This window comes from Psammomys obesus, unplaced genomic scaffold, assembly GCF_907164565.1.
Source record: "Psammomys obesus unplaced genomic scaffold, mPsaObe1.curated_primary_1811, whole genome shotgun sequence".
Lineage (NCBI taxonomy): Eukaryota > Metazoa > Chordata > Mammalia > Rodentia > Muridae > Psammomys > Psammomys obesus.
The window spans coordinates 25,102,953-25,130,602 of record NW_026592510.1 but is presented as its reverse complement, the minus strand read 5'-3'; the positions used below and the strand labels follow the sequence as shown (position 1 = coordinate 25,130,602).

The following is a 27,650-nucleotide window of genomic DNA, read 5'->3' as shown; positions in this document are numbered from 1 at the left end:
CGCCCCGCCCCGGCCGCCCCGACGGGGCCCGGGCCGCTCCGGCCTCGGGGGGCCCCCCGCCCCGGCCTGCCTGTGTGCCGGGAGGGGGGCCGGGCCGGGCCGGGAGGAGGCGCCCGCCTGGGCCCCGCCGCCCGCCACCGCGTCTCGCCACCTGCCCTCCGGCCTTCCCCCCGCTGCCTCCACCGGAGGCCGACTGGCTTAGAGTTGGAGCTGGCTTGCAGCTTAGCGACCCGTCGCCCTGGCAACCCCCGACGCGCGTGCGGCTGCCAATGAGGCAGAGGGAGGGCGGGGTGGGGCGGGGCCAAGGCGGCCCAAGAGAGGGGTCCCGAAGCCGAAGCGGGTCCCGGGCTAGCTAGCCCATCCCGGGGATGGCGCGAGCCGACGCGGCCCCTGAGCGCGAACCTGACACAGGGCTAACGCTGAGCCCCGACGTCCGATGCTGTCTATACCTGCCGCGGCGGGCCATTCGGTGTAGCTGTGTGTGCCCCAAGGCGGATAAGCCCAGGAGGAAGAAACCTGGGACTGAAGAAAGGGAAGTGGGACACTGGAGAAGGACCTGAAGGCGAGGTCACTTGCTTGCTTCCCCCCACCCCCACCCCCTTCACGTCCTACGGCGTACGACCAGTCTCCCAGTGCGGATCACTTTAGGATAGTAACTCGGAACAATGTTATGTTCTGACTTTTCTTAGATCTGAGGATTTGTGGGAATGCTTGGCTCCGCCCTTGCTGGGTTCCGCCCATTGCTGGTGCTCTCACACTGCACACCCAGCTTTACCCAATCCCCTCCCGGGACACCCAAGGTCTGTGTGTGGCTGTGGTGGGCGGGGGACTGGGACAAGAGACCACCTTTGGAGTGCCACCGAAGATAATCCCTTTGGTTTGTGACTCGGCTGTTTTTACCCACAGCCCTTTGATTGTTGGTCCCTTCCACTCTGCTAGGTCGCCACGTGTCCCTCACTGTGCTTAAAAGCTACTCCCCATTTTTTTTTTTTTTTTTTTTTTTTTTTTAATGATGCAGGCACTGAGAGAAGCCCAGAGACACTGGAGTTAAGCTGGCTGACCAGAGAAGCTGGCATTTGAAGCCAGGCAGTGTGACTCAAGAGCCCCAACGCCTAAGAAAGCACCTCCCAGTAAAAGAGAACAGCATCGCCGCCCCTCCTGTGACTTTTTCCTCAGCAGAGTCTCTGACTCACAGTGCAAAAATTAAGACAGGGATTATTAATGAAACGAGGAGGAAAGTGGCCTCCGGGGATTAGGCAAACCTGCTTGAGGGTTGCACCCTGAGCTCTCAGACAGCAGGTCTCACACTTTCTCCCGGCTGCCTTTTCTGTGATCTGGCTCTTGGAACAGACCTTGGTGTCCTCCAACCCCATCCTTACTGCCATGAAAACTTTAACATTAAGACAGTGGAGGAGAACACACTGGTTCACCTCTTTAACCCTAGCTGGTTAAACCCCACAGCAAGAACCCAGGTGTGGCGGCTCATGCCTGTAACCCCAAATCTTTGGGGGGAGAGGGGGAAGGGGCAGAAACAGGAGGGTTTCTGCAAGTTCAAAGTCAGCCTAAGCTATAGAGTGATTTAAGGCTACCGGGATACATAGCAAGACCCTGTCTCAAAGTGAGAGGGGGGACTGTAAAAGGAGGATGGAGTGCCTCACATCTGTCATCACAGCTATGTTCATCAGAGTGGGCAGCATGGTAAGAACCTATCTGAAAACTAAAAAAATAATGATAACTATAGAGAAAGGAGGAAGGGTTAGGGGTGGCCCTCGGCGCAACTGAGTGCATTTTGACAAATGTGTGTACCTATGCTACACCACAGTTGTTGGTCCCCGCCCCCCGCCTTTTTTTGTTTAAGCTTTTGTACCTTTGTTAGTTACAGAGTTTTGAATAGCTCAGACTGGCCTCCAGCTCAGTAGGTCACTAAAACTCTGGTTCTCCCACCTCCTCCCTAGCGCTGGGATTACAGGTGTGTACCACTGTGTTCCGATTGTGTGGTGCTGGGGATCAAACCCAGAGCCTCAAGCATGCTAGGCGAGCGCCCTAATAACCGAGCCACATCCCCAGCCCTCGTGTTCCATTTCATTCACCCAAAAGTTCCCTCACGCCTCTTCCACTTCTCCGGGGCCACTTTGATCATGACCTCTATCATGAGGGGGTCAACTTTGCTTGCTTTTGGGTTTCTTAGGGATGAAACCATCCAGAAAAATCCTCTTTTCACTGGCTTCTCCTCCTCTGATCCTCAACAGATATTTGTTAGCTAAAGGAAGAGGAGGGCAGGGCAATAGCAGTGATCTTCAGGCAAGTGGTTTCTCGGAGTGAGCAGATAGTGGGAGGCACAGACAGAGGCAGGCTGTTACTATGAAACGGCCATGGACCTCCATCCCAGGGAAAACTAGTCAAATGATATGGGGACCTCCGTCAAGATAAGGGATCCACGTCCAGAAAGAGCCAAGCCCAAACATCAGGCCCCAGATGGAGGGCTTCTCAGCCCCAGCTAGCCAGGGTTCAAGTTTCTCAAGTACTCAGACCTTGTTAAGTCCCAACCCAGTGCTCTCCTTTCTCACATGGTGGTTTCATAGAGGAGGTGGGCACTCAGATACCAGGAGTTTAGGGCAAACCCAGCCAGGCATGAATGCTCCCCCACCCCCCATATCCCTGCAGTGTCTTTACCAAGGGACATTCGATGTGGAGGAGGGAACCCAGTCAGCCCACCCTCACCACATGCTCAGGCTGGCACTGCAGCGCCAGGCAGCCCTCCTGGACTCTGTAGGCATCCCAGCAGCTCTATGAATGCCTCCACTCCAGTACCAAGCCAGGCATTGCTCCCCGGGCTAGGAGCATGGAGGCCAGCCCCCTGCTTCCTCTAGGTCTTTTTCTTGCTTCAGTAAATCCTGTACCTTCACCTCCCACCAGGCCCTTCTCAGTGGGTAAAGGTAAAATGTGCTGCGTTCGGGGCCCACGCAGATTGGCAGTGAAGCAATCATCTCAATGAGTCACACAGGCACTGCGGGCGCCTGGTCCCTGTTGGGATGTCACTAATAAAATTGATTCACCCCCAGCACAGGCCCCCCAACCTTTACCCCACTCCCAAAAAAAGCAGGAAACTGAGACCTGCAAGGAGGAGCCAGGGCTCTGACAGCTCCAGGTTCCCACCCAGACCCAGCCGTGCCCTCTGCCCACACACACACACACACACACACACACACAAACACAAACACTCAAAGGGCAGGTCCTCAGGCATTCAAAATGGCCTCTCTATTGCTAACCACCAGCTATAGCAAGCAATCTTACCCACCCTCAAATCTATATGAAGGTTTTTTGCATACAAAAACAACTCAGTGCTCTCTGTGATAATGTCTCTGTACCCAGTCTCCAGCATTCGTGATTGTTCACATTTTCTTAAGCTTGCTCTAAATCTTTCTTTTAAATAAAAGAAGAAAAACCTGACAAATATGCAGGAGGAGGCTTTTGGATTCCCTCCTGTGTCCCTGCAAGCACCTCTCCCCTGTTGACCCTGCCCAGGCTTCTGAGTTCCCCTCCCCTCTAGAAGCCAGGACCACTGGCCTGCTTGCTGAGACTTAGTCACAGAATGTTGTATTAGTGAAGGTTCTCAGAAAGCTAAGATGCCAACTTTTTAGAAGCTGTCAGAAAATGTCAGGACAGGGAGGGGGCTTGGTACCTCCAGGAGGAGGTGTGCTCTTATTGTCTGCAAGAAGCTAGAGACGCCTTGTTTCCAAAAAACCGTTCAGAAGGGACTCACGCACTGATGTGTTCATGGTCTCCTGGAGATCTAGTCTGATTCTGTCACTTGGGAAAAGGGAAGTGATGGCACTCTTCATGCCACAGGGCTGCCCTTTACCTGCACCAGGCAGGACTTAACTCCCCATGGTCTCTAAGGAATTCATTCAAAAGGCATCATACACTTCTAGGCCTGCGCACTGTGGATTGCTGTGAATATGCACACCAAGGCAAAAGTCTGTACCTCGGTGGAAAGTATCCTCCCAGTGGAGATAGCCAACTATCAACAGGAACTGAGTGGTGGTCAGGCTGTGGGGGAAAGGAAGCAGGCACTGCCGCTGTAAGAGAATAACACTGAGGCAGGACTGGAGGAGATGAGAGCAAGGCAGGAAGATGTGCCCAGGGGGGCATTCCTGAAGGGGATCAGCGAGGTGTGAGTGATTCTGGGCGAGCTGCTGGCACTTGAGCTACCAGGGTGTGGGTGCAGGTGAGGCAGGGAGGGAAGGTGAGGAGACACCTGGTTCGGGTGTTGACTTTGGATCGAGGTCACTGAGGGACTTGAAGCAGAGATCCTGCGTTCGAACAACAGCTGCAGGAAGAAGCCTTCACGGCAGCCCCCCTCCCCCTCTCGTCTTGATTCTCTCCCACACCATAACGAGCTTTGTCATTTACCGAGCACCTACAGGCTGTCTAATTTACCCTTCACTTCGGATCCACCCGGCAGGTACTGTATCCCCCACCAGCCTCCCACTCTGCAGATGAGGAAGCGGATTCAGAGAGAGGAAGCAGCTTGAGCAAGGTCGCACAGCTGGGAAGAGTCAGCGCTGGGATTCAGATCCATCTCATCACGAAGACAAGACCTTCCCTGCCTCGGACCACTGACTCACCCGGCTGAGAGAAATCAAAGAAACCATGCAGGGTGCCCTCAGAAAGAAGCCAGGCATGCCTGCCCTCCGCCTGAAACAGCCGGATTTCTAAGAGTGCCCCACTTGAAGGCTTTCCTGTAGTTGGGGAGGACAGGAGTTGGGGGAGAAACAGAAACACCCCCACTCCCTGTCACAGCATGAGGGTTCAGCATACTTGCCTAACTGAGGGATGGAGGGGTCCTACAACTGACAACACAAGCCTCAGAGTCCCAAAGCAGATTCTAAAGAACAAAGGGGCCCCGAGTCCAGGAGACTCAGGTTCAGGGGTTCCTGGTAGCAAATTACCAGCGGTGTCTACCATACTGTTACCCTAGAACCCTGAGGTATGCGCATAACCACGGACTGGCGCTCACAGGGCTGGGGCAGTCTCTGCCACCGGCCTCCTCTGGCCCCGTGAAACACGAGCCCAGGCGTGGCTTTAGGATCGGATCACGCTTCATGGAACCCTATCGCACAGTCACCTGTCTTGTGTTGAAAAATGAGTTCTCTCCTTACCGTTCCACCTTCCAGCCTACATCCCTCCCCCCAGACAACAGAGTCACAGAAAAGAGTGTGACGAAGGGGAGGGGCTGACTCCAGACGATCATTGCAGATCCCTGTGAGCCACCGTGTTCCCGAACAGGTGACCCTGTCCTGGGTTGTTGAACTGAAGGTGGTTAAGGATGCAAGCTCCAGGAGAGTAGGGAGCCTCTCTGTTTCCTGTTCTCTCAGAATCACCTGTGCACTTGAGCAACTCGCTCTCTCTGAACCTCAATTCTTCCACCTGGAGGATGAGCCTGAACTAGGTGTCGGTTAGGGAGGCACTGGCCTGTCCTCAAAACCAGAAGGGCATTAGTTGGTAATGTGTGTGTCTCAAAAGCATGGGGACCTGAATCAGATCCCCGGAACTCGTTTGAAAAGCTGTGTGTAGGGACATGTGCTTGAAACCACAGCACTGGGGAGGCAGACGGAGAGGGGTCCCTGGGGCTCATGGGCTATCCTAAGCAAGTGAAAGACCCTGTCCCCCCAAACAAGGTAGATGGGCTCTGAGGAACAATACATTGTCCTTTGACCTCCAAAACCACACGTGTACACATTTGCTCTTCTGTCTACACACAAATGGATACATGAACACACACGCACACACCAAATATAAGCAGTGAGAGTGAGGGTTAAAAATCCTGGCTGTAAGTAAAGTCAATAACATTTTCATGCAAAGCGTGTGTCAGGTGCGCGCACACACACACACACACACACACACACACGCGCACAGAGGCCAGAGGAGAACTTTGATGGTCCTACTCTAATGTTTTCTTCCATGTTTCCTTGAAACAGCGTCTGCGGCTGAGCCTGGATCTAGGCTGTGGTCAGCACACCCCAGTGCTCCTTCTGTCCCTATCCATCACCTCACCCCAGCTCTGGAGTCGCAGGTGCCTAGATCCATACCCAGTTTCTTATGCACATTCTAGACTTCTCTCTGTCTCTGTGTGTGTGTGTGTGTGTGTGTGTGTGTGTGTGTGTGTGTTTCAGGCACACGTGTGGGTAGGTGATTGTTCATGTGGCTGTGCCTGCGTGCAGAGGACCACAGTTGATGTTGGGAATCATCCTTGTTTTACTCTTCCTCTCTGTTCAACGAGGCAGGATTCTCACTCAAGCCCAGAGCTTCTAGGGACTCTGTGTCTCTGCCTTCTGAGGCTGGAATTACAGGGGGAGCAACCAGGCCACCTAGCAATTGTCTACATTCTGGGGACCCAAACTCTGGCCCTTATGCTTACGAGGCAAGTGCTCTAACCACTGAGCTATCTGCCAAGTCCCTAATCCTAGGGACTTGAACTCAGCACTTCATGCTTTGTCAGTAAGTGCTCGAACCTGCTAAGCCATCTACCAACCTGATTTGGGGCACTTTCTAAAGTGTGGTGTCCTTCTCCCTGCCTCCAGTGCTAGGTCCACAGTGGTCAGAACCACTCTGCCCTGGGGGATCTACACAAAACTCAGGGCTGGGTGTCTGGTCAAGCAAGGCATTAATTCAGTGGTTCCTCGAAAAACGCTTTCCTACCTCCATCCCCCTCTATTCACAAGCTGAGCTGGCTTCCCAACCGACTACTCTCCAGGGGAATCAGAACAAAGCGGCAAATCCTCGGCTCAGAGTTGCAAAAGAGGCTTTGAAATCCAGAGCCCAGACTACAGAGTCTTACAACAGCCAGGGTTTGAAAGAGAAAAAGAATTTTTGTAGGTCCAAAGCCTGCCTTTGAACTTGAAGAGCAGACAGCTGATGCCCATAAGCCCTGGAAAGGGACAGCATGTATCATCACAGAAACCAAGATTCTACTCAGAAAAAATTTCCAGGCTGGACCTGCAGGTGAGAGAGAAAGAAAGCAGCTCTGATTCTACAGATGCCAGAGAAAGAGGCCTCAGCTGCAGTGTGTGTGTGTGTGTGTGTGTGTGTGTGTGTGTGTGTGTGTGTGTGGTGGGGGTGGGGAGGGGACACGACCAGCACACAGGGCACCAGTTTTTGTGGCCTGAGAATGTGACCTGCTTCTACCTATCACAGAAGCCTTGGAGCAGAGGCTTGGGTGAGCGAGCTCTCCTCTCAATCTTTCCCCACCAGGGTCAAGCAGTTTTTGAAGCTCCAGGATGGGTGTGGGTGTGAACGAGGCACAGGATGGCAGGCTCGGAGGGACCGAGTACAGAGGTTATAAGTCAGCTGCAGGGGTGGGTCTGTGGCCCTAGAATTCATGGGTCAGGTCAGGTGAGCAGCTGGAGGATGGGTCATGATGAAGGACAGGAAGACAACGCTCAGTCAGATGTGGCAGCCCTCACCCGCCATCTCATCATTTGAGAGATGGAGGCAGAAGGATCAGAAGTTAGTTAAAGCCAGCCTCAATTACATAACAAGTTTGAAGCTAACCTGATATACATGAAACCCTGTCTCGAGAAAGCCTAAACTGGCCAAGGAAATGGCTCAGCGGGTTAAAAAAGAAAAAGTGTTCATCTTGCAAGCCTGACTATCTGAGGCTGATCCCCAGAACCACAGACGTGGAGAAAGCCGACTCTACAATATTGCCTTCTGATCTTCACATGCTGTGACACAGAGAGAGAGAGAGAGAGACCCCATGCCGATGTATACAATGCACTAATAATTTTTATAAAGATTTGTTCTTATTTTATGTATACGGTGTTTGCCTGTGTGTTTGCATGTTATGCACATGCAAACTACCAGCTTACTTGATTCTTGACGAGGCCAGAGGGAGCATTGGATCCCCTGGAACTGAAGTTACAAATGGTCGTGAGCTGCCTTGTGGGTGCTAAGAACCCAGTCTGGGTTATCTGCAGTTTAGCTCCAATAATAACATCTATCTATCTATCTATCTATCTATCTATCTATCTATCTATCTATCATTTATTTATTTATTTATTTATTTATTTATTTATTTATTTATTTATTTATGTTCTTTGAGATAGAATCTCACTATGTAGCCCAGGTTGGCCTGGAACTTGCTATGTTAACCAGGCTGATCTCAAACTCATATACATCTACCTACCTCTGCCTCCCAAGTGCTAAAATTAAAAGCATGTACCACCACACCCTTTTTTATAAGGCTTTTTGAAAGCCCAAACAAAAACATGTGACTAGGTATGTCTCTCCAACTCACAAGCTTTGTGGAAGGTAGTCTGTTCCCTAGGGAGAAGGAAATGCAAGGGAGAAGATAAAAATCCCTACCTGACTGGATTTGAGACCTTAAGGATAGATATATTCACTGGAAATTGAGGGACTCTGGAAATAACCAGACTGTTATCTTTGCTAAGTCCATCCAGCTACTGACAGACCAACACAGTCTGTCTCTGTCTTTCTCTGTCTCTCTGCCTCTGACTGTATCTGTCTGTGTCTCTCTGTCTTTCCCTTGAGACAGGGTTTCATGTAATATAGCCAGGCTGGCTTTGAAGTCATTAAGTGGGATAGCCTTGAACTTCTTGATCCTCTTGTGGCCATCTACCTTCCAAGTGCTGGGATTACAGACATGTGCCACCACGAACAACTGTGGGTAGAGCTGGGGATCAAGCCCAGGGCTCTTTGCATCTAGGCAAGCACTCTATCAACTGAGCTACATCCTCAGTTACACAGTGAGACTCTGCCTCAAAACACAAAAATAAATAGTATCGGAACTGATGACCCAGACTAGGTTCCCAGCACCCACAAGGGAACCCACAATTCTTTGTAACTCCAGTTCTGGGGGATCCCATGCCCTCCCTGGCCTCCCTGAGCACCAGGTGAGCATTCTTCTTTTGATGTCAGAAACTAAACTTAGTGACTGACTGATGCATGTACATGTTCTGCCACTGAGCCCTATTCTCCAGTCTCCAATATATATTTTTGTCCATTTTGTTTTGAAACAAGGTCTCCTATAGCCCAGGCTAGCCTTGAACTAATTTTCCTCACTCCTCTTCCCGAATGCTGGGATTCCAGATATGTACCACACACCAGGTTCAATTAAACAAACAAAAACACAGGTTCTTACTATGTTATTTGTAGATGCACACCACTGAGCCAAGCTAAAGATACAGCTTTCAGCCTCTGAAGAACCTTTGAAGTTTCACCCACTTTATGCCTGGCTATGCAGGAACCTAGAGTCAAGTGTGACACTCTGCGCTGCCAGAAGATTCTTCCAGCCCCACACCAGCAGCTGAGTGTTGTTCTGGGCTCATAGAAGGCATCACTAAAGTCCACTTCTTTCTTAGTGATGGCATCCCATATGCAAATAGCACTTCTTCAGGGGCTCACGGCTTCTAAAGTCTCTTCTTATATTGGAGAATTTCACCTGCCTTGCAAATACTTCACTCCCATCCAAAGTCTGGAAGTTGAAAACACTGGCAACTCAGTTTCCCAATGCGCCGGCTAGTTTTATGTCAACTTGACACAGGCTACAGTTATTTTTAAAATAGGTAACCTCAACTGAGAAAATGGCCCCACCAGAATGGCCTGTGAGCAAACCTCTGGTGTCTTTTCTTGATTTAGGATGTAAGAGGACACAGCTTACTGTGAGTAGTGCTGCCCTGGGCTAATAGTTCTGGGTGCCATAAGAAAGCAGGTTTAGCAAGCCCTGAGGAACAAGCCAGTAAGGAGCACTCCTCCATGGCCCCTGCTTCAAGTCCTACCTCCAGGTCTCTGCCTTGAGTTTCTTCCCAGGCTTACAAGCCATAAGAAGAAATAAACCCTTTCCTCCCCTTGAAAACTGAGCACAGGCATGTGACCTACATGCCCCCCAGAGACTCCCATAAGTACCACACAGCTTTCTGAACCAGAGGTGAGAACAGCCTGGCAGGATACTGCCTGTTGGAGGGTAGCAGCAGCTACCTCTTTAACAAAGTCATTGAATCAGTTGGAGGGGCTATCTCCAGAGCAGTGTGGGCCCTCAGGACCGTAGGTGATACTGTGTGCCTCTAAGCCTTGTCCTGGCATCCACTTTAGGATTATGGGAGAGTTCAAACCCCTGAAATGTTTTAATTATGTTTGTTTGTTGTGTGGTGCAGAGGAAAGGGCTTACACATTCAGAGTGTCCTGCATTTGGAGTGTCATGGCTGTCTGTAATCCCAGAACTTGGTAGACAGAGGCCAAAAGACTGTCATAGGATTGACACTATCCTGGGCTACACAGTGTGTCTCTACTCCCCTCCCCAGAAATAGTAATAAAACAGGGCATCAAGCCGGCAGGATGGCTCAGAGGGTGAATGGACCTGCAGCCCAGCCTGATGACCTGAGCTGCATCCAAATGATGGAAGGGGAGAATTAACTCCTTCAAGTTGTCCTCTGGCCTAAGAGAGCTATGGCACATTCATGCTCACCTCCTCCCCACCCACCCAAAATAAATGAATAAAGTATAAACCTTAAAACAAACAAATGAAAAAATAAAGTCATTAAATCTGTTTCTGTGCCTTTCAAGGAACTTTCAGACCCAGGTTGCTAACACTCTGGAGTCACATGAACCACCCCCACCCTGTTCCTACGTTCCACTGTGAACCAAGGAGCCCCTGTACCACCAGCTGCTGTTTCTGTGGGCCCAAGAACAGCTTTGCCTAGATGTCAGTATAAGCCCCCTGCCTAGGGTCCAGGATCCACTTGGTGAAGAAGATTGTAGCGGGACTATATGCCTAGGGTCCACACCATCACTGGACACTGGCTGGAGCACATGGTGTCTTCCCTGAAAACAGCTGCGCATCATCCAAGCCTACATCTGTTTGGTGCAGCACCTGGAGGAAGCCAGGAGTACCCAGCCCCGCCCTGCCCCTTCAAGAGAAACCCCCGGTGGGCGGCCCCTGGTCCCATTCTTCCCTTCTGCCTGTGTGGTTGTTTGGGGAACAGTTCCTGGGGAATGGGTGGCTCTCCAGATGGCTAGGGAGGAAATGGGAGAAGTTTCATGTACTCCATCTGCCTGTGTGTATCATGCCCACCATCTTCCACCCCCAACCTGCCCAGGGCCTCCACTTCCCACAGACAGACACCTCTGAACAACAGCCCCAATCACTCTCCTGCCAGCCCTGTTTTCCCAGCTGGCCAGCTGTCAAGCCCGTGAGCGGCTGGTTCTGTGTCATCACGTGCTCCAGGCCAGATGGTACCTGTCAACATCAGCTGCCATGCTGCTATGATGGGCAGCAGCCCCACACATGTCCCTGTGCGTCAGAGGCACAGCCTGACCCAGCTTCACTCCCTATCTGCCCTGCCCTGCCCCCCGCCCCAATGCCATCGCCCTGCCTACATGTGTCCTCAGCATGCCCCCACAGGGATATGCTCTGTGCTCTAGCGGCAGAGGGGAAGGCCCACGGAATATTCTCCGCACCTGGCAAGCCGTGGGAGCGCTAATAAAGGTTAATCATGAGCATGGCACCCCTGGAACCTTTCTTAAGCTATCTGTACTGTGAGGAAGGGAGCATTCGGGAAGAGCTATGGTAGTCAGCTGCCACAAGGGTCTGGCAGAGTGTGACCCTGGGAACAGGTCAGGGCCCCGCCCTGCCAAGGGGTAGCCTCCCTGCCAGGTTGTGCAGACTGATTGCTCACCTACCAAGTTGGAATGTAGGGTCCCTTCACCTAAATAGGAAAGCTGCTAGGGTCAGTCAGAGGCTGGATGAAGGTTAAGGGGAGGTTGAAAAGGCAGTGCAATAAAAAAGAAGACAGCAGCTGTCCTGAGGGCCACAACCAAGGGGGCTAGGCAAGAGGCAGCGCAGCAGAGCCTTAGCTGTCTGCTCCACAGAGGCAGGGGCCCTGCTGACCAACATCTGGGTGTCACTTGCCAGAAACCCACATCTGGCACTTCCACAGGCAGACAGCATTATCCCGCACATCTCCTCACCCTCCATCCACCCACCATCTATCCAGCCACCTATATTCACCACGTTCTTTTAAGCATTCTGGACAGCCCTGTGATGGGCTCTGGTGTGGCAGCTGTGAAGGAGACAGATGCTGTTTGTGCTCCTGATGAGTCTCATCAGCCAAGAGGTGAATGTAGAGGTCCCTGAGCAAGGTCTTCAGATCTGTCTTCTGCAGGATGCCCATATATAGGGCCCTCTCTCCTTAGCTATGGCCCAGGCTCAGCCCATTTAGGAACATTGCAAAGGTCTCCAAGGAAGCAATCTTGGCTTGGGGTTGAGTCATCCCACTAGGCCATAGCTGCCACTGAAGGGTCCCAACTCCACCCCTTACCAGCAGGCCTTACATCCCTTATGGCTGTATGACCTGAGGTTACACAGGCTTACCAAGCATCAGGACCCTACAACCACCACCATGGCTCAGCCTTGACCTTTCTAGACATGTCCCCAGGGCCCTAGTCTATCTTTTCCTAGTCTATCTTGTCTATCATCTCCCTGGAAGCAGGCTATAGGCCCTGTTGTAGGTAGAAACAGAAACTCAAGGAGCAAATGGTACTTCATCTCCCCTCCTCAGGGACAGTCCACAGCCCCTGCTCAAGAATCATTGGGTGCCCCACCTCACCTGTCCTGGAAACTGGCAGGCAAGGCACAGAACAGGGAGAAGCAATGGAGAAAACATGTTATCAGACTCCAGTGTCTCTGACCCAGACACTAGGTGCCCTGTTGGGCCAGGTAGAGAGATAGGACAAGAGGAAACACGAGCTGTAAAATGACTCTCATAGAGAAGCAGAGTCAAAGGAAATGGGGTTAGGGTGGTGAATGTATGTGGGTGTGTGCAAGTATATGGATGTGTGCCTTTGTCTGTGTGTGTGTGTGTGTGTGTGTGTGTGTGTGTGTGTTTGCTACGCAAGTTGCTATACGCACATTTGTTTGTGTGAGAGGTGTGTGTGTGTGCTAGAATTTTACCTTAAATGCCCTCAATTGCTTTCCAACTTATTTTTTAAGATAGAGTCACTAAATTCGAAGCTGATGGATTCAGCCCTAGGAATCTCCTGTCTGCTTTCCCAGAACTAAGATCAAGGGCATGTACCCTGCTTTCATCCATGAATGGGAGAGCTGAACTCGTCTTCATGTTTACATAACAAACACTTTACCGACTGAGCCATCTCCACTGACCCTTGTGCCTCTATTTTCATGTGTCTGTGTATCCGTGTCCTTGGTCATCACTGTGTCTAAATGTGCATGTCTGCACATATGAGCACCTTAGGTGCTCGTGTGAACATCCATATATTGTGTCCATGTTCTTCTTGTGTTTACAGGGGTGCTCATGTTGTTGCCTTTAAAAAAAAAAGTTTCCTTGAAACAAGGTCTCATGTAGTCCAGGCTCGCCCATGTAGCTGAGAATAGTCTGAAATTCCTGATCCTTCTGTTTCTGCCTCTCTTAGTGCTCCTCAGATACGTGCCACTGTGTCTAAGTGTGTAACTGAGGTTATATTTTGTTGGCATAGATGTGCCTGTGTGTTTGCATATAAGTGTCTTCAGGGTTCTGTTTTTTTTTTTAACTGCTTGCATGTGCTTTTGTGTGTTCCCCCCCCCTCTCTTTCTGTGTCTGTGTTTGGGTAGGGAGGGGCTAGGTGAATTGTGGAGGCCCTCACCCCACTATGAAGTTATGACAAGACATTGTTAGGGCCCAGACTGTCTCTGGGTTGGTGACTCACCCCTAATGTTGGAGGCCATGGACCATCAGGTACCCACCCACAGCCTGTGAGGCTGTCACTGGGACCTGAGTCTGGCTAGGTTTAGAGCCCAGAGACTCTGTGTCCCTGACTCCCCTCCTCCTACCCTGGAACCAGCTGGAGCCTCCCACAGCCCACATGGAGCCGCTGCCAGGCTGTGGACAGCCCCCAGGCCTGCTACACAGGACTGCACGAATACAGCTGTGCTCCAGGGCCAGCAAAACTGCAACGTGATGCCTACTGAGAAGCAAATGGACAGAGGGGCAGTGGGTGGCTGCCAGATCTGGAGTGCCCATCCTCTCCTCACACCAATCTGGGCTTTGAGAGGACATCCTCAAGTTCAGGACTGCTATCTGGCTGCCCTCTAGAGCCCCTACTATCTCACAGGATCTAGGCTCCTGAGGTATAAAATAAGGGGTTGTTGCTACTGGAGCCACAACATACAGTTGCACAGTTGCGTACTGAACAGCTACCTGGCTGAGTGACAACGGGTGCTGAGAGCCAGGCTCAATTCTTGCAGGCGAGTGTGCTAGTGCCCAGCTGCCCTGTCTTCCCACATATTTGCTCACTGGGCACTGTGCTCAGTGGGGTGTCCCTCTAACAGACAACTTGTTCTCATTCTCAAAAAATATGTTGTCTTCCTTCGACTGCGTGGCTGGGGGAAAGCCCAGCCTTTGTCATCAGCCTGTGCAGGTGTTTTGCTGCCCTTCGATCACAGACTCCCCTCCATCTTGATGGCATTCTTCCTGACCTATCCCTAGAGACTTCTCTCCTCTGAGGCCATCAGTGGGAACAAAAAGCCCTCCTGTAATCATCGTTCCCATTTTATAGTGGTAACCAGACCTAGGAAATTCAGTAACTGGCCTCTCACCCCACCTACCCTCTGCCCCACCCCCATGCATCCCACCTGCACCCCAACCTGAGTGATCACTATTCTAGACAGCACAAGCTGAAGGGCATGCCTCAACAGGACAGGAAGCTGAGTGGGATGGACCTTGTCTGCTGAGCCACTGTGGCTCAGATGCTCCAAGTCCCCTGACTCCAAATCTGGCCCTGAACCCTCTACCCAGACATATCCTTTCTCAACACCTTTGCCCAAGCACCAATCTACCCCACAGTGACTGTAATACCATACTGGTTCAGCGTTCTTTATTTCCTTAGTAAAGTAACTGGGGAAATCTTTCAAAGCATAGGAAACACAACTTGTCCCATCACGGCCAACCTGAGTAAAAGGAACAAAAATAAGGTCTGAGGAAGAACCCTAGGGCAGCTCTGAACACTCTCTAGCAGAAACAAAAGGCCTGTTGACGCCCATCCCTCAAGCCTTTCTTAACCTGGGGCTTGGGAAGGGAGCTGGCCAATGATGCCTTCCCCCTGGGGGAGTGGGTGCAAGAGGACATCCTGCCCCCCCCCTTACCTTCCAGACTCAGCTGGAAGCCATTTAGCGGTTGTTATGAGTTTGATAGAAGGGGTCAACTGAAGTCAAGGTTCTGTAGGAAGAAAGGAAGCTGATAGAAGGAAGTCTGACCAGGCCTGGGACTGTCTCCTCTGCCTCCTTCCCTGAGATCCCAAGAACTAGCCAGGTCCAGACAAGGACAGCCAAGCCACAGACATTCTCTGCCTGCCAACTGGAGCCTTTACCATCCAAGTGGAGGTTTTGAAGAAGTGAGCAGGAGTCACAGGAGGGGCAGGCCCACAGTTCATTCGTCTTTAAATGCATTCCCCACAGCCCCTGCCAACCATGGTGGAGGTGAAGTGTGTGGAGGAAGGAGCCGTTAGGCAGAGCTGAGCTGAAGGAATGAATCTGGGCAGGTGGGAGACCAGAGGCCAGAGATGCTAGAATCAAGACTAGCTGAGGAGGCTGTGAAATGAGGAAGGGGCACAGGGGGAGAGCTGAGGGGATGAGTTACCTTCCCACATGGGGGTGCAGGTGCCGCAGGGTCTCTGCGGGGCTGGGGGTGTTCTCCATGCGGTTAATGGACTCACTGAGGGCGTAACCTCCTGGTTTCTGGGGCTGGATGCCACCTCGAGTCCAGCCTTCCCGTTCTAGCCCCTTGGGCACGTTATCAAAGTACCTAGTGTGGTGCAAGGGCTCTTGGCACTGCTTGCCTCTTTCTGAGACCTGTCCCTCCCTTCACCACCAACAGATCTGGGCCTTGGAGCTCTCCAGTCTCCTCTGCCCATGTATCTCCTCTGCCCATCACAGCTGAGCCCTTGTTCACCTAGGACATTCACACAGGAAGCCCGTCCCCATTCCTGGAGCTGAGTGCCCCTACCTCACCCCAAAGCCCAGATGGGTGTGGAGAGCAACGGACAGTGTTCTGTGGTGTTGCCACCTGAGGCCCTGTCAGCACCCAGGGAGGAGCCCTGCATCTGATACCCTTCTATGTACCTGAGGAACCAAGACTTAAGCCAGGTTCTTAGACACAGAATGAGTAAGACTTGGGCACCTGCCTTGACTTATGAAGACAGAATGCCAGAATGTCGATAGGTCCACCTAGAAATCAGTGGTTACAACCCCAGGGATCTTCAGGATTGCCAACAAGGAACAGTGTGTCTGATACCTGGCAGGAATTCCTGACGGGTGATGGGGGCACGGTAAGGACCAACAGAAAGACTATGTTTTGGAGGAGGGCCTACTGGGACCTCAAAAGTGGAACAGCCACATAAAAAAACAGACAGATCTTTGTCTCCCAACACTCAGAAAGTGTCCCCCATCACAGAAAGTGGAGAAGCTACAGTGCTCCCAAGCTGAGCCCTAAGGGTTTAGCCCAAAAGCCACCAAGGGCTCAGCCAGATACCATGCAGCCTCTAATGCCACCTTTTTACATCAACCGTCTGGCCCCAGCTCTCCATCTCTTTCTGTAACCACACTTCAAGATGTGATCACACAGTTTGTCCTCCAGGGCCTAGGACAATATCTACCCAAAGTCAGGACTGACAGAACAGGAAAGTATCCCAGAAGAGGGTAGCAGAAGAGAAGCCTGACAAGCTGGAGAAACTTGGAATGAATACTCAAGTATGGGGGGAGGGGGATCAGTGTGTGTGTGTTGATAGATGAACTATTCTGGGAAGAAGCCTGGCTTTCCCACCTCTAGAACTCTGTACCCCTCTCCTCCCCAAAACCACTTCTTGTGGAAGTGGGTTAATGCACATTTAATTCCAACACTTGGAAACAGAGACAGAAGCTATTTGTCATAAGCTCCAGGCCAGTCTAGGCTACAGAGAAAGTTGCAGGCCAGCCAGGGCCACATAACAAGATTGTCTGGAAAAAAAAAAAAAAAAGGAAAGGAAAGGAAAGGGTATTATACTTTCTTTTTCTTTGCTCCTAAATGCCCTTCCCACCTAGCCCTAGTTTCAGAAGCTATCCACATGACTCTTGGGAGCACTAAGCCTACCTGCTGAGGGAGCACTGAGCCTACCTGGCATGTGATGGATACAGACAGTACCTTAGCAACTGATGTTTTGGCTGCTGCAGTGCCCTGCATTTATTTACCCTTTCCAAGCCCACCAGCCTGGCTCTGGAATCATGCTTTGCCTGTCTGTGTGAGAACTCCCCTTGAGTTGCTAGAACCCGTTTCTCCTGAGCAAGGAGCTCCTCCCCCCTCCAGGCTTAATGTCACTGTGGTGACAGCTTTTTAACCAGTGACTATTGAGTCTGGGGTGTGCCTGCCTGTGCTCTCTCACTCTCAGGCCGGGACAGCTCAGAGCTGTATGCCTTACACTGAGTTTCTGCCACAGGACAGCTGGCCTCGTAACACCCCATCACTGTCCTCTTCCCTTCCGTGCAAGTCCCTGAAGTCTGCTCTCACACTGAAGGGGCTGTCAGTACATGATGCTCAGCTAAGGGTCTGTGTCTGGGAGAGTTCAGTGTGGCTCTTGGTTCTCCTTCCAGAGGTCATGCCCTCATTACTTGCTCTGTTTCATTCATGTTCAGACTGCTAAACAAGTCACAGCTTTCAGCCAGGAAGGGAGCCTCACCCTTGGTTGTAGGTAGTCAGGTACCGCTGATCTCTGTCGGGATCAAAGGAGCTCCGGAAATAGCTGGGGTTGTTAAGAGTGAACCCTGTGGGCTCCTGCACAAGGAGAAGACAGTACAATGGTTAGGACTCAGGAGCCTAGGAGGGGCAGGCGTGGGTGAGGCAGCCTTACCTTGTTCCCTATAGACTCCCTGCCGAGCAGAGCAACGTTTGTCTGTTGCATCCGCTGGGGTGGCTGGTAGGACCTGTGGCTCATGGTGGCCGGCTGTGGGCTTGGAGCAGGCATCTGCAGGGAACAGGGCCACGAGACATGAGGCTGTGTGGCTGGCTGAGGTCATGGAACTGAGGGAAGGTGGACAGAGGTACTTCCACCCCCTGCCAAAGAATCCCGTGTTTCAAAGCACTCAGCTCTGTCCCAGCCCCCAGCCTTACACTCCGTCTGTGATACCCTTCATCTATCTCTGCCTCCTCCCATCCTTCCCTGCTGGGGCCCCATCGCTCACTCTGGAGCTCAAGGTCCTTTCATTCACTCGGCTGTATCCTGTGTCCCGATCAGAGCCTCTGGTCAGCACAGGGAGGAACTCGTTTCCCTGGAAGGGACAAAGCAGCTGCCAGTACCACCCATTCACAATCCCAAGCCCATGTGTAACTGTCCCCACAGGCGGCCCTGGTCCCTTGGCAACACAGAGCTTACCTGAGGGTGATTTACAGGGAGGTAGTCTGACTTGGTGACGCTCCGTCCTGGATGGAGGGCCTGAGAGGGGTGCACAGTGGGAAATCAGCTGAGCCTCCCTTGCCCTCAGCGGCTCCCATACCTTCTGATTCCAGCCTCCACTGTGTCAAGCTTTCAGAAAGGCTATGTACAGACAGGTATGACGGGGGCAACTGAGGAATAGATAGAGTTTGGGTGGAATGACCAGGCCGTTGGTCCTGAAAGGGAGCCAGCAGGGAAGGTTCCCATCTGAGCATTGAGCGACCTGGCCTTGCCCCTTTACCTACTTGGACCTCAGTATTCTCATCTATAAAGTGGGACTCTGAACCACAGCAGCGGTGTTCTCTCCCACCCTTTCATTCCATACTTGACCGGGGTGGGGGGCTTTGTGTCAGAAGTTTAAAAATTAGTAACTGCAGACCCCCAGTCCTGAGAGTTTTAATGCTCCTGAGATCACACTTACAGGTTCCCCGGCCAGTGCCTGTGAGGGTGGCTGAAAGACAATGGGATTCTTGCTAGTCTCTTCTGTGAAGCCAGACTCTTCTCTCACACCAATTGTCTTCTTGAGCAAGGGATCTGCAAAAGCCACCACTCTGTGTTCTTAGTGGGACTACCTAAAAGTCCTAGCAGGAGAGGAACAGACTCCAGGGTCCAGGCCAGGAAAGCAGAAGGAAGAATGGGAATGGACAGGCCAGGAGTAGCTATGGTCAGGCTCCAGTGACCCTGCTACAGGACAGAGCACTGAAATCAGCCCAGGGATTGATTTTGTTTGCCTTCCCTTCTTTCTCTCCTTGGCAGCATCTGAAAACTGTAGTTCTCCACCCCACCCCCCGATTCTCTCTTAGGGGCTGGAGAAGGAAGGTGAAGTTGGGAGGGCCTACCTGGGTGGTTTGGAGTCTCCTTGATATACTTGGAATTGTACTCAGAGGACATGAAGCGTGGGCCCTGGAACATACAAGGCAGGACAACAGCAACCCAGGGTGGGAGTCAGGCATCCCGAGAGGCTCTCTGGATGTGTGAACTCCCAGCGGGCCTGGGAGAAGGAGCACAACACCCCAGTAGACACCTAATATTCCTGATGAGGCATGGCAGTACTCCAAATGCCTCCATGATAATTCCAAATTACACACACCATGCTGAGTTCCTGGAAACGACCCTGAGGAACTCAGACGGAAGCAAAGGGGTCGTGATGAAGAGGGATAAACAGATGGAAGAAAATGCATATCAGCTTGGTCGTGGAACACCAACAACAAGGGCCAGGGCAGAGTGTGGTGGCCGCTTTGATGCAGTTTGAGAACTATCAAGTTAAAAATGCGTTTCAGGACCCAACCCCACACGCAATAATTGATTTCCCTGGGTGAGAAACCAAAGGCCCAACCTCCGCAGAGGGAGGGAGCTGCTGTGGCACCCCCCAAGCCCTTCCCACTCCAGCCATGGCAGGCACCCATTTACATAGTGCGAGTTCTCCCACTCCATAGAGCCCTTGCCCTGCTGCTGGTGGAGCAGGGGCACCTCCTTGGGCTCCAGTCCTGTGATGGTCTGAGGCCCGTGATCCTGGGTGTCGAAGTGGACCTTCCTGACCTGGAGGAGTGAACACAAGTGATCATCCTGGAAGGTGAGAGAGTGCCAGTCACCCTCCACTCCTAACAGAGCACCTTCGTGGTGGTCTGCGTGGCTCCGTTACAGTGGTGTAAGTGGGGTCTTTCCTGTATCGGGGCTTGCAACGTCTTGCTCATAGTGACTCTCATACCCTGACATCGGTCCATGGGGACTTTGGGTTCTCGGGCTGTTGCAGGCACTCAACTCCTTGCTGAGTCCCTCAGCCAGAAACCTCTGCCTCAGTGCCTTTGTACTCCCAGCTGACTGACTGGAACACACATCCCTTAGGTAGCTGTGGCTAGAGAAATGTTAGCCTCTTGAACCTCACCCAGTATCTCAATAGTAATTTCTTTCCCAGCCTTTGAGCTTCTGCTTTATCAATCCTTCTCCCATATTGTATTTTCCTCTGCTCTTACCCCTTCCAAATTTTTTGTTTTTGTTTTGTTTTTCGAGACAGGGTTTCCCTTTGTAGTCTTAGGTGTCCTGGGCTCGCTTTGTAGACCAGGCTGGCTTCGAACTCAAAGAGATCCACCTGCCTCTGCCTCCCTGAGTGCTGGGCTTATGGCTGCCTCCCTCTGCCCAGTCCTGGGATTACAGGTGTATAGCGCTATGCCTCATTTATGAAGCACTGGGGAATGGAACCCAGAGCCTCATGAATGTTAGGCTCACCCACTGACCTACAGCCTAAGCACACTCCCTCCATTTTAAATTTAAGCACAAATTTAAAATGTATTCTGATTGCATTGGTTGGATGAATGGCTACCTGTCCTCATGACCATGGTGGTGATTTGAATGGCGATAACAATGATGACAGAAGCAAAGAAGCTGGGGACAATTATGACAGTGACCGTGAGGCAGTGAAGGTGGTGGCAAAGGGTTTGAACATATGAATAGGATATTGGTATTTGTAAGGGTGGCGTAGGGGGGAGGGCGGTGACAGGGCTATAGGGAGGAATGGAGAGGCCATGATAGCGGGGAGTGGCCCCTCAGCCTAGACTTTGGCTCCTCCGTGCTGGGTCATCTCAGCTTTGCGCAGTGGTTGGAGGTGCTGGCTTGTCCGAGGAACCCACCCTCCCTGACTTCCTGCACACACCCTGGGGCTCGCTCCTCTCCAGCATGGGCCCAGTACTGACCTCCTTGGAAAGGGGCCCAGTGTTGAACTTTTCTCGTGCATAGCCAGAGGTGGTCTGGTACAGGTTCCTGGGCAGGGGCTGCTTGCTGTCAGGCCCTTCTAAGGGACAATAGCTCTGACTGGCCACAGACTTGGAAGTGTCATGGATTTGTTCCCTAAGGGGTGGGAGAAAATGATGATAGGATCTCCAGGGCCACCGGCTTTGTTCTTGCGCTGAGGGCTGCATCACTTGTTCCCAGAAGCTCCCATCTCTCCCATCCCTCTTGCAAATGTTTCAAGAGTCCACAAGCCATGGGGCCCAAACTGGGTAGCATGTCCAGAGCCACCCAGGCCTTGCCTTGGGCAATGACATCCCTGATAACTACAATCCAGCAGGGCAGATTTGGGAGGAAAGGAATACTGGAGACTATACCCCATGGCAGGATTGTCCAGGCTGTCCAGGTGGGGTTTGTAAACCATGGGCCGATAGTTGGATTTGTAGCCTGTGCCTACATGGCATCCCATGCGGGGCTTGAACTCCTCTCGACCTGCCAGGCGAGGAAGAGGGAGACAGGACCAAAGATCATCAGAAGGATGAAGACTGGCTTCCCAAGCAGGGCCAACATCCCCCAGGGCTCAGAGGCCACTAGGCCAAGGGAACACCCAACAATCCAGGCAATGGGAGCTGTGTAGGCCTGGCTCTTCAGAGGGCTGTGGTAGCAGGAAACAGCCAAATGGAGTGGGGACACCATGTAGCAGACTCACTGCAGGGACAGGACCAGAGAAGGGGGTAGCCAGACAAGGCCAGCTTGATAGTGTGAGCCCTTGGGCTCCGAGAACAGATCAGCTCTGTGTGGCAAGTCACTCTGCTAGGATTGCTCTAGATAGCGTCCCTCTCCAGATCCCTCTTCCTACTGCATACTATGTGTGTGTGGCGAAGGGAGGGGGGAGTCCTTACCATAGGCTGTGCAATAGCTGGTAGCATAAAACTTCAGAGGATCAGAACATCCCCCTGAACTCATCTTCACATAAGGAGAGACAACCCCGAGAGGGAGTTTTCCCATCATGATGCTGTGGGGCAAGGGCCCCACGGGCCTGAACAGAAACCCAGGAGGCCCTCATGAGTCCCAATCCCGGCAGTGGCAATCCTCCCCCCACTTCCCCCCTCCCCCGCCATAGGTCCGAGTCCTTCCCGCAGGCCCCTGTTCTGGTTTCTGGACACTGCATCTCAAGCCATCAGAAGAATCCATGTTCAACTCTCACTCTCTCACACTCACTTGTCACATACCAGCATTCAAATGTCCCCCATTTTAGAGCCAAGAAACTTTAGCGCCAAGAAATGAATTGAAGCTCTTAACCAGAGACAGAGCTGGGATTTAGACCTGGGGTATCTGACTCCTTGTCCTCTGGTCTGACGTGACCGGAGGACCACCTGAGAGTTCTCTCCTGTGAGATGTGTCCCCACCCCATCTGTTACTCAGTTCCTTCCCCATCCACCTCCCTCTGGAAGTTGACTGTGCTCTCCTGAGGCCCTAGACAGTAGGCCCCACCCTCACCTGCCCTCTGCAGCTGGCTCTGAGGTCCACAGAAGCCACAAGAGGCTGGAGCTGCTCAAGAGAAGCCAGCCCTCCTGAGGTAGAGAGGGCCAAGCTAGAAGAAACAGAGTGTTGCTTAGCAACCATCACTTAGCAACAGCGTCCCAAGCCTCTGAAGTCCTTCTCAAGCCATGGCCCGCTGAGGGGCCGACCCATCCAGGAAGGGAAGGACAGGCAAGGCACAGTTAGTCCTGCCTCCGTGGCTCTGGTCCCAGCTGTCTGCACAAGACCATGAAGAGCTACTTCTCTAACTGATGTGAAATAAAAGATAATCCTGGACAATAACTCCCATTTACAGAGTATCCACTTCTCACCAGACACTTTACATCCTTCGTCTCCACCCTCCAAGAGGCTCTTCCAGGTCTATTATTATCCCCTCTTCACTGGGGAACAGACAGAGTAGCTCAACCAGCCAGAGATCTCAAAACAGTGGAGATTCCACGTGGGTGGATCCTGATCCCACTCTTATGCCTCTTGGTAAATTAATGTTTACTATGTTCTGCTCCAGCCAAACCTGTGCTAAGCCCTTTTACACACACTACCTCTTACAACTTCCCAGACTCCCGCATGAGCTTGGGGCTCTTGGTGTATGGCCAATCACCACAGCGGCGGTTAAAAGCAGGGCTCCCACCATGCCTGTTGGCTTTGATGAGGTGTCTTTCCTCCTTACACTCTCACATCTCATCTTAATCAATCAAGTGTGTGACATCTGGCAGAAAGTGGGGCCCAGCACCTGATTAAAGGAAGGGGGAACATTGGTACGTACTGGCAAGCTGTGGTCTAAATGCAGCCCTGGCCAGCCCCACAGGGATTTCAGTCATAACCTGCAAGCCTCAAGTTGGTTTTCAGTCTTGTAAACATTGTGACAGTTGGATCTCCAGAGGTAGGGAGGGATTCTGATCAGTATCTGCCAATTACTGGGGTACAAATTCTGCTTTTATGACTGCTTTTAAACAGACAATGCAGTGTCCCAAATGGGAACTTTAAGTAATTTAATTTTTAACACAGCAGGGGTGAACAGCCAGCCTGTAGATTTCCTGCCTTCAGCTATCACGAGTGTGTGAGCATCTCTTCTGAGACAAGTGAGCTGTGAAGAGAAGGGACACAGAAGGGTTACCCTGCCTAGGATACATGCAGGCAACATTAGCCCTACCAGCGTCAGGGACCATGAACATGTTATACCCCAACAGAGAAACCTGTATTCAGAAGTGATCATGGCCTGGGGGGGCGGGGGCTTCAGGACAAATTGAGACCCACTGAATTCTCATCCTCCAAAGTCATGACTGCTCAGAGGTCAGGGGCTACCAGGACAGAGGAGTGAATGCACTCAGCCTCTCCTCCATCAAGCAGCTCCCAGCTTGCCAACAGAGAAGCTCATGGGTGTTCTACACGTGAAACATGGGAGGATTGAGATGCCATGGGTGGGGCACACTCAGGGCAAAGACAGAGGGCAGTGTTCCTCCAGGCACCCTTGGAGAAGAGCTCTCAGCCTGAGCTCACATTTAGAAGCTGGGCGGCACAGGCTCTGGCTCTGCCACTGAATGCATATGAGACTTGGTACAGGGTATGTATGCCAGTATGAGAGAGAAGTCAAAGCAGCAGAAGGCCGAAGTAGCTGGTCTTGTTGCGTACACAAGCAGAAGGCAGAGCGCAGGGTCTGGAGAGGTGGCTCAGTGGTTGAGAGCACTTTCTGCTCTTGAAGAAAACAACACTTCAGGTGACTCACAGTCATCTGTAATTCCAGCTCCAGGAAATCCTACACCCGATAAGAAAACAGCAAATGAATACATTCTACTGTTCAGGTAGCTGCCTCCATTTTATGCATTTTTTTCTCCATTTAGAACAGTTCTCCAGGTTCTCCCTGGCCAGGCAATGGTCCTGTCTAAAATTTTTAAACAGATCTTCCAGGTACAGAGGCAGGGAGACCTCTGTGAGTTTGAGACCCTATCTACATACCAATTTCCTAGACAGACCTTGTATGAAACACTCCCCATCCCATAAGCATACCCTGTGGCCCATCTCCCAGGAGATTTTATAACCTGTCAAGTTGACAATGAGCATTAACTATTTGGGGCTCCTTCCACATTTTTCTTAGACCCAGTCTCTCATTGGTCTGGAATTTTGCCACATAAGTGAGTCATGCTGTCTGGTCCCTAAGTTTCCAGGAATCTGCCCATCTCTGTCTCCCATTCTGCCATGGCTGGAATTTCAAGTCCAATCCTCCACACAAAGCTTTTTAAGTGGTTTCTAGGGACCCAAACTCAGGTTTTATGAGGCAAGTGCTTTACCTACTAAGCCTTCTCACAGTTGACTAGGAAAGGGCTTCGGCCAGTTAAAGACAGGAATTCCACAGGATCTCAGACATGGTCATGTGAGGGAGTGAAAGGAAATTCTTCTGAGACTGAGCTCAAAACTGCCTCCTCTGTAGGACTTCTTCTTCTGTGTCTGTATGCCAAGATGGCTCACAGGGTCAGACCCTGTGATAACTACGTCTGCAATCTGCACAGGGAGAGGGGAAAGGGGACGCTCCACCAGGAAGGTAATGTGGTGTGACCTTCGCCCTGGGTTCTGGGATAGATTCTGTGTGTCTGGATCCTGTACAGGGAAGAACGGTGGGAGGAAGATTCCAGCTGGAGCCGACAAAAGTGGCTGCTTGGGGCTGGAAGCTCCAGGTTGCGGTGGAGCTGTTTTTTGTCTTGTAGCAGCATCTAGTGGTTGGAACGCAGAACCGCAGGTGAGGACGTTAACAGCTGGGACTCCTTGCAGAGTGGAAGAAGGCTAGAGCCTGGTTCACCTATGCACCCCTACACACCCGCTCTTCAGAACAAACTGGACAGGCCCAGCTCTCGTGAGGGGGATGAATCATAATGGACGCCATCATGGTCCTGTTGAAGCCACACTGTGTGACTTGGGCCTCTCATCTGCTTCCTTAGGTTCTTCCAGCTCTACAGAGAAGCTAACACCCTTTCCATCTAGGTTGAAAATCTAGGACCCACATCACCCCACTTTCTTCCCATACCATAATTGCTACTGTCCATTAACTCCTACCTTTGTGCTGGACACCAACATGGCTTCTTACTTTTGAGACAGGGCTTCGTGTCTACTTTCAGTGTAGCCACTGATGGCCTTGAGTCATAATCATAGTTCAAGACCCTGCTGTCTCCACCTCCCAAGTTCTGGGATGCTGGGATCATAAGCATGGGTTACGGTACTCAGTTAATACAGTGCCGGCAGCAGTAGGCGAGGCAAGCACTTTACCAGCCAAGGTACACCCCCAGTCCTCTCCTCCCCCATCTCATCAGTGTTCGCTCCAGCCCTACCAGCCAAGAATTATTGTTAATACGTTTACTTTACAAACGGGAAGGCCAACTGCAGCAGGCAGGAAGAAGTGGATCTTGGATCCAAACCCAGCTTTAACTCAACAATCCATTCCCTTCCTGCTGAGAAGTACTCTGCAGAGTGCTGGGGCCGCAGCAGTGAGCCCTGTTCCTGCAAAGTAATGGCTCCCTCGGGCACGAGGGTGACATCCCTCTCTTTTCTACATCTGACTCAGTTCAGATATTCATGCTCCAGGCTACAGGTCCCCATAAGAGGTTTAAATGGAGCATGTGAGATGTCACAGCATCAAGCATGCGTCTTGATGGCTGGTCTCAGAGTGCAGAGCTCTCAGGAAGAGACAGGCCAATAGATCCCAGCTTAATGGAAGGGTACCATCCGAGGGGCATTCAGGCAAGAGCCTCACAGGCTGACAGTCGCAGCAGAGGACACAGGATTTGCCAGGTCCCAGTCACCATCCTCATCACTTTCCATGCATTAGCATGTCTAAACCTTACCACATGCAAGTGCAAAGGATTAGAGCCTCTGTTGCAGGGATGAAAGAACTGAGGCACAGAGAGACCACCTGGGTCACAGGGCTCATAAAAGAAGCAGTTCGCCCGCCTCCAAGGCCATGCTGCTGACCACTCTGAAAGCACCTCATAGATGTGTCTGGAGTTCTACAAGCCCTTTTCAAAAAATCTTACTTTTGATGACATGCTTTTTAAAATCCTTATGTTTGTTGGTTTGTTTGTTTGTTTGTTTGCTTTTTCAAGACAGAATTTCTCTGTGTAGCCCTGGCTATCCTGGAACTTGATTTGTAGACCAGCCTAGCCTCAAATCCAGAGACTCACCTGCTCAAGTGATGGAATTCAAAGTGTATTCCAGGAGCTGGGGAGATGGCTCGGCAGCTGAGAGCACTGGCTGTTCCCCCAGAGGACCCAGGTTTGGTTCCCAGTGCCCACACGGAAGTTCACAACTGTCTGTAACTTCTGTTCCAAGGGATCCAACACCCTCACACAGACATACATGCAGGCAAAACACCAAGGTACGTAAAAATAAATTTATTTTTTTACAAAGCATATACCATCATGGCAGCCTTAATCCTTTTCCTATGGTGGGTGATCTCTTATACCCAGCTTCTCCAATGTCCTGGGCAAACAGTTCACAGAAGTGTCAAAATTGGAAAGAAGTGGGGAGTGGATGTAGCTCAGTTGGTAGAGCTGCCTGGCATTCAAGAGGCCCTGGGTTCAATCCCTAGCACTGTATAAAACTGGTGATGCCACCAAACCTGTAACCACTGCACTTTGGAGGTCAAGGCAGGAGGATCTTAAAAGTTCAAGGCTAGTTTAGGCTACATGAAACCTTAACTTAAAGATTTTTAAAGAGCACAAGCTTTGGGGCCTCATGGACACAGTCTTGCATCCGAGCCCTCACACAGACTAGCCGAGGAGGCTTGTCCTAGTCATGCAATGAGCTGTGGCTGCTTCCTGAGCTGGAGCAGAGAGAGAGGATGCAGCAATCTGAATAGCGCCTGCACAATGGACACTGGGGAATGGCGGGCAGTGTGACTGTTTGAGTAGACAGGCTGCGTATCC

The 27,650-nt window shown here is 51.6% G+C and overlaps 1 protein-coding gene across 2 annotated transcripts; it reads right to left on the bottom strand.

Moving 5' to 3' along the window:
• Positions 1–14,879: 14,879 nt before the first annotated feature.
• On the bottom strand, positions 14,880–22,777 carry Ppp1r32 (protein phosphatase 1 regulatory subunit 32). Of its 2 annotated transcripts, XM_055613976.1 has the most exons (14): positions 22,699–22,777; positions 22,101–22,237; positions 21,576–21,690; positions 21,165–21,318; positions 19,885–20,013; positions 19,314–19,377; positions 18,896–19,008; positions 18,415–18,474; positions 18,224–18,310; positions 17,893–18,006; positions 17,722–17,816; positions 15,651–15,815; positions 15,158–15,230; positions 14,880–14,962 (listed from the first exon to the last, which is right to left on the bottom strand). In XM_055613976.1, exons 2-13 carry the CDS (start codon positions 22,207–22,209, stop codon positions 15,182–15,184), a joined length of 1,254 nt encoding a protein of 417 aa, XP_055469951.1. In that variant the 5' UTR covers positions 22,210–22,237; positions 22,699–22,777; the 3' UTR covers positions 14,880–14,962; positions 15,158–15,181. The 2 variants fall into 2 exon arrangements, with proteins under 2 accessions (XP_055469951.1, XP_055469953.1); XM_055613978.1 differs by lacking the exons at positions 14,880–14,962; positions 15,158–15,230; positions 15,651–15,815 and adding an exon at positions 16,888–17,005.
• Between the last annotated feature and the right edge of the window lie 4,873 nt (positions 22,778–27,650).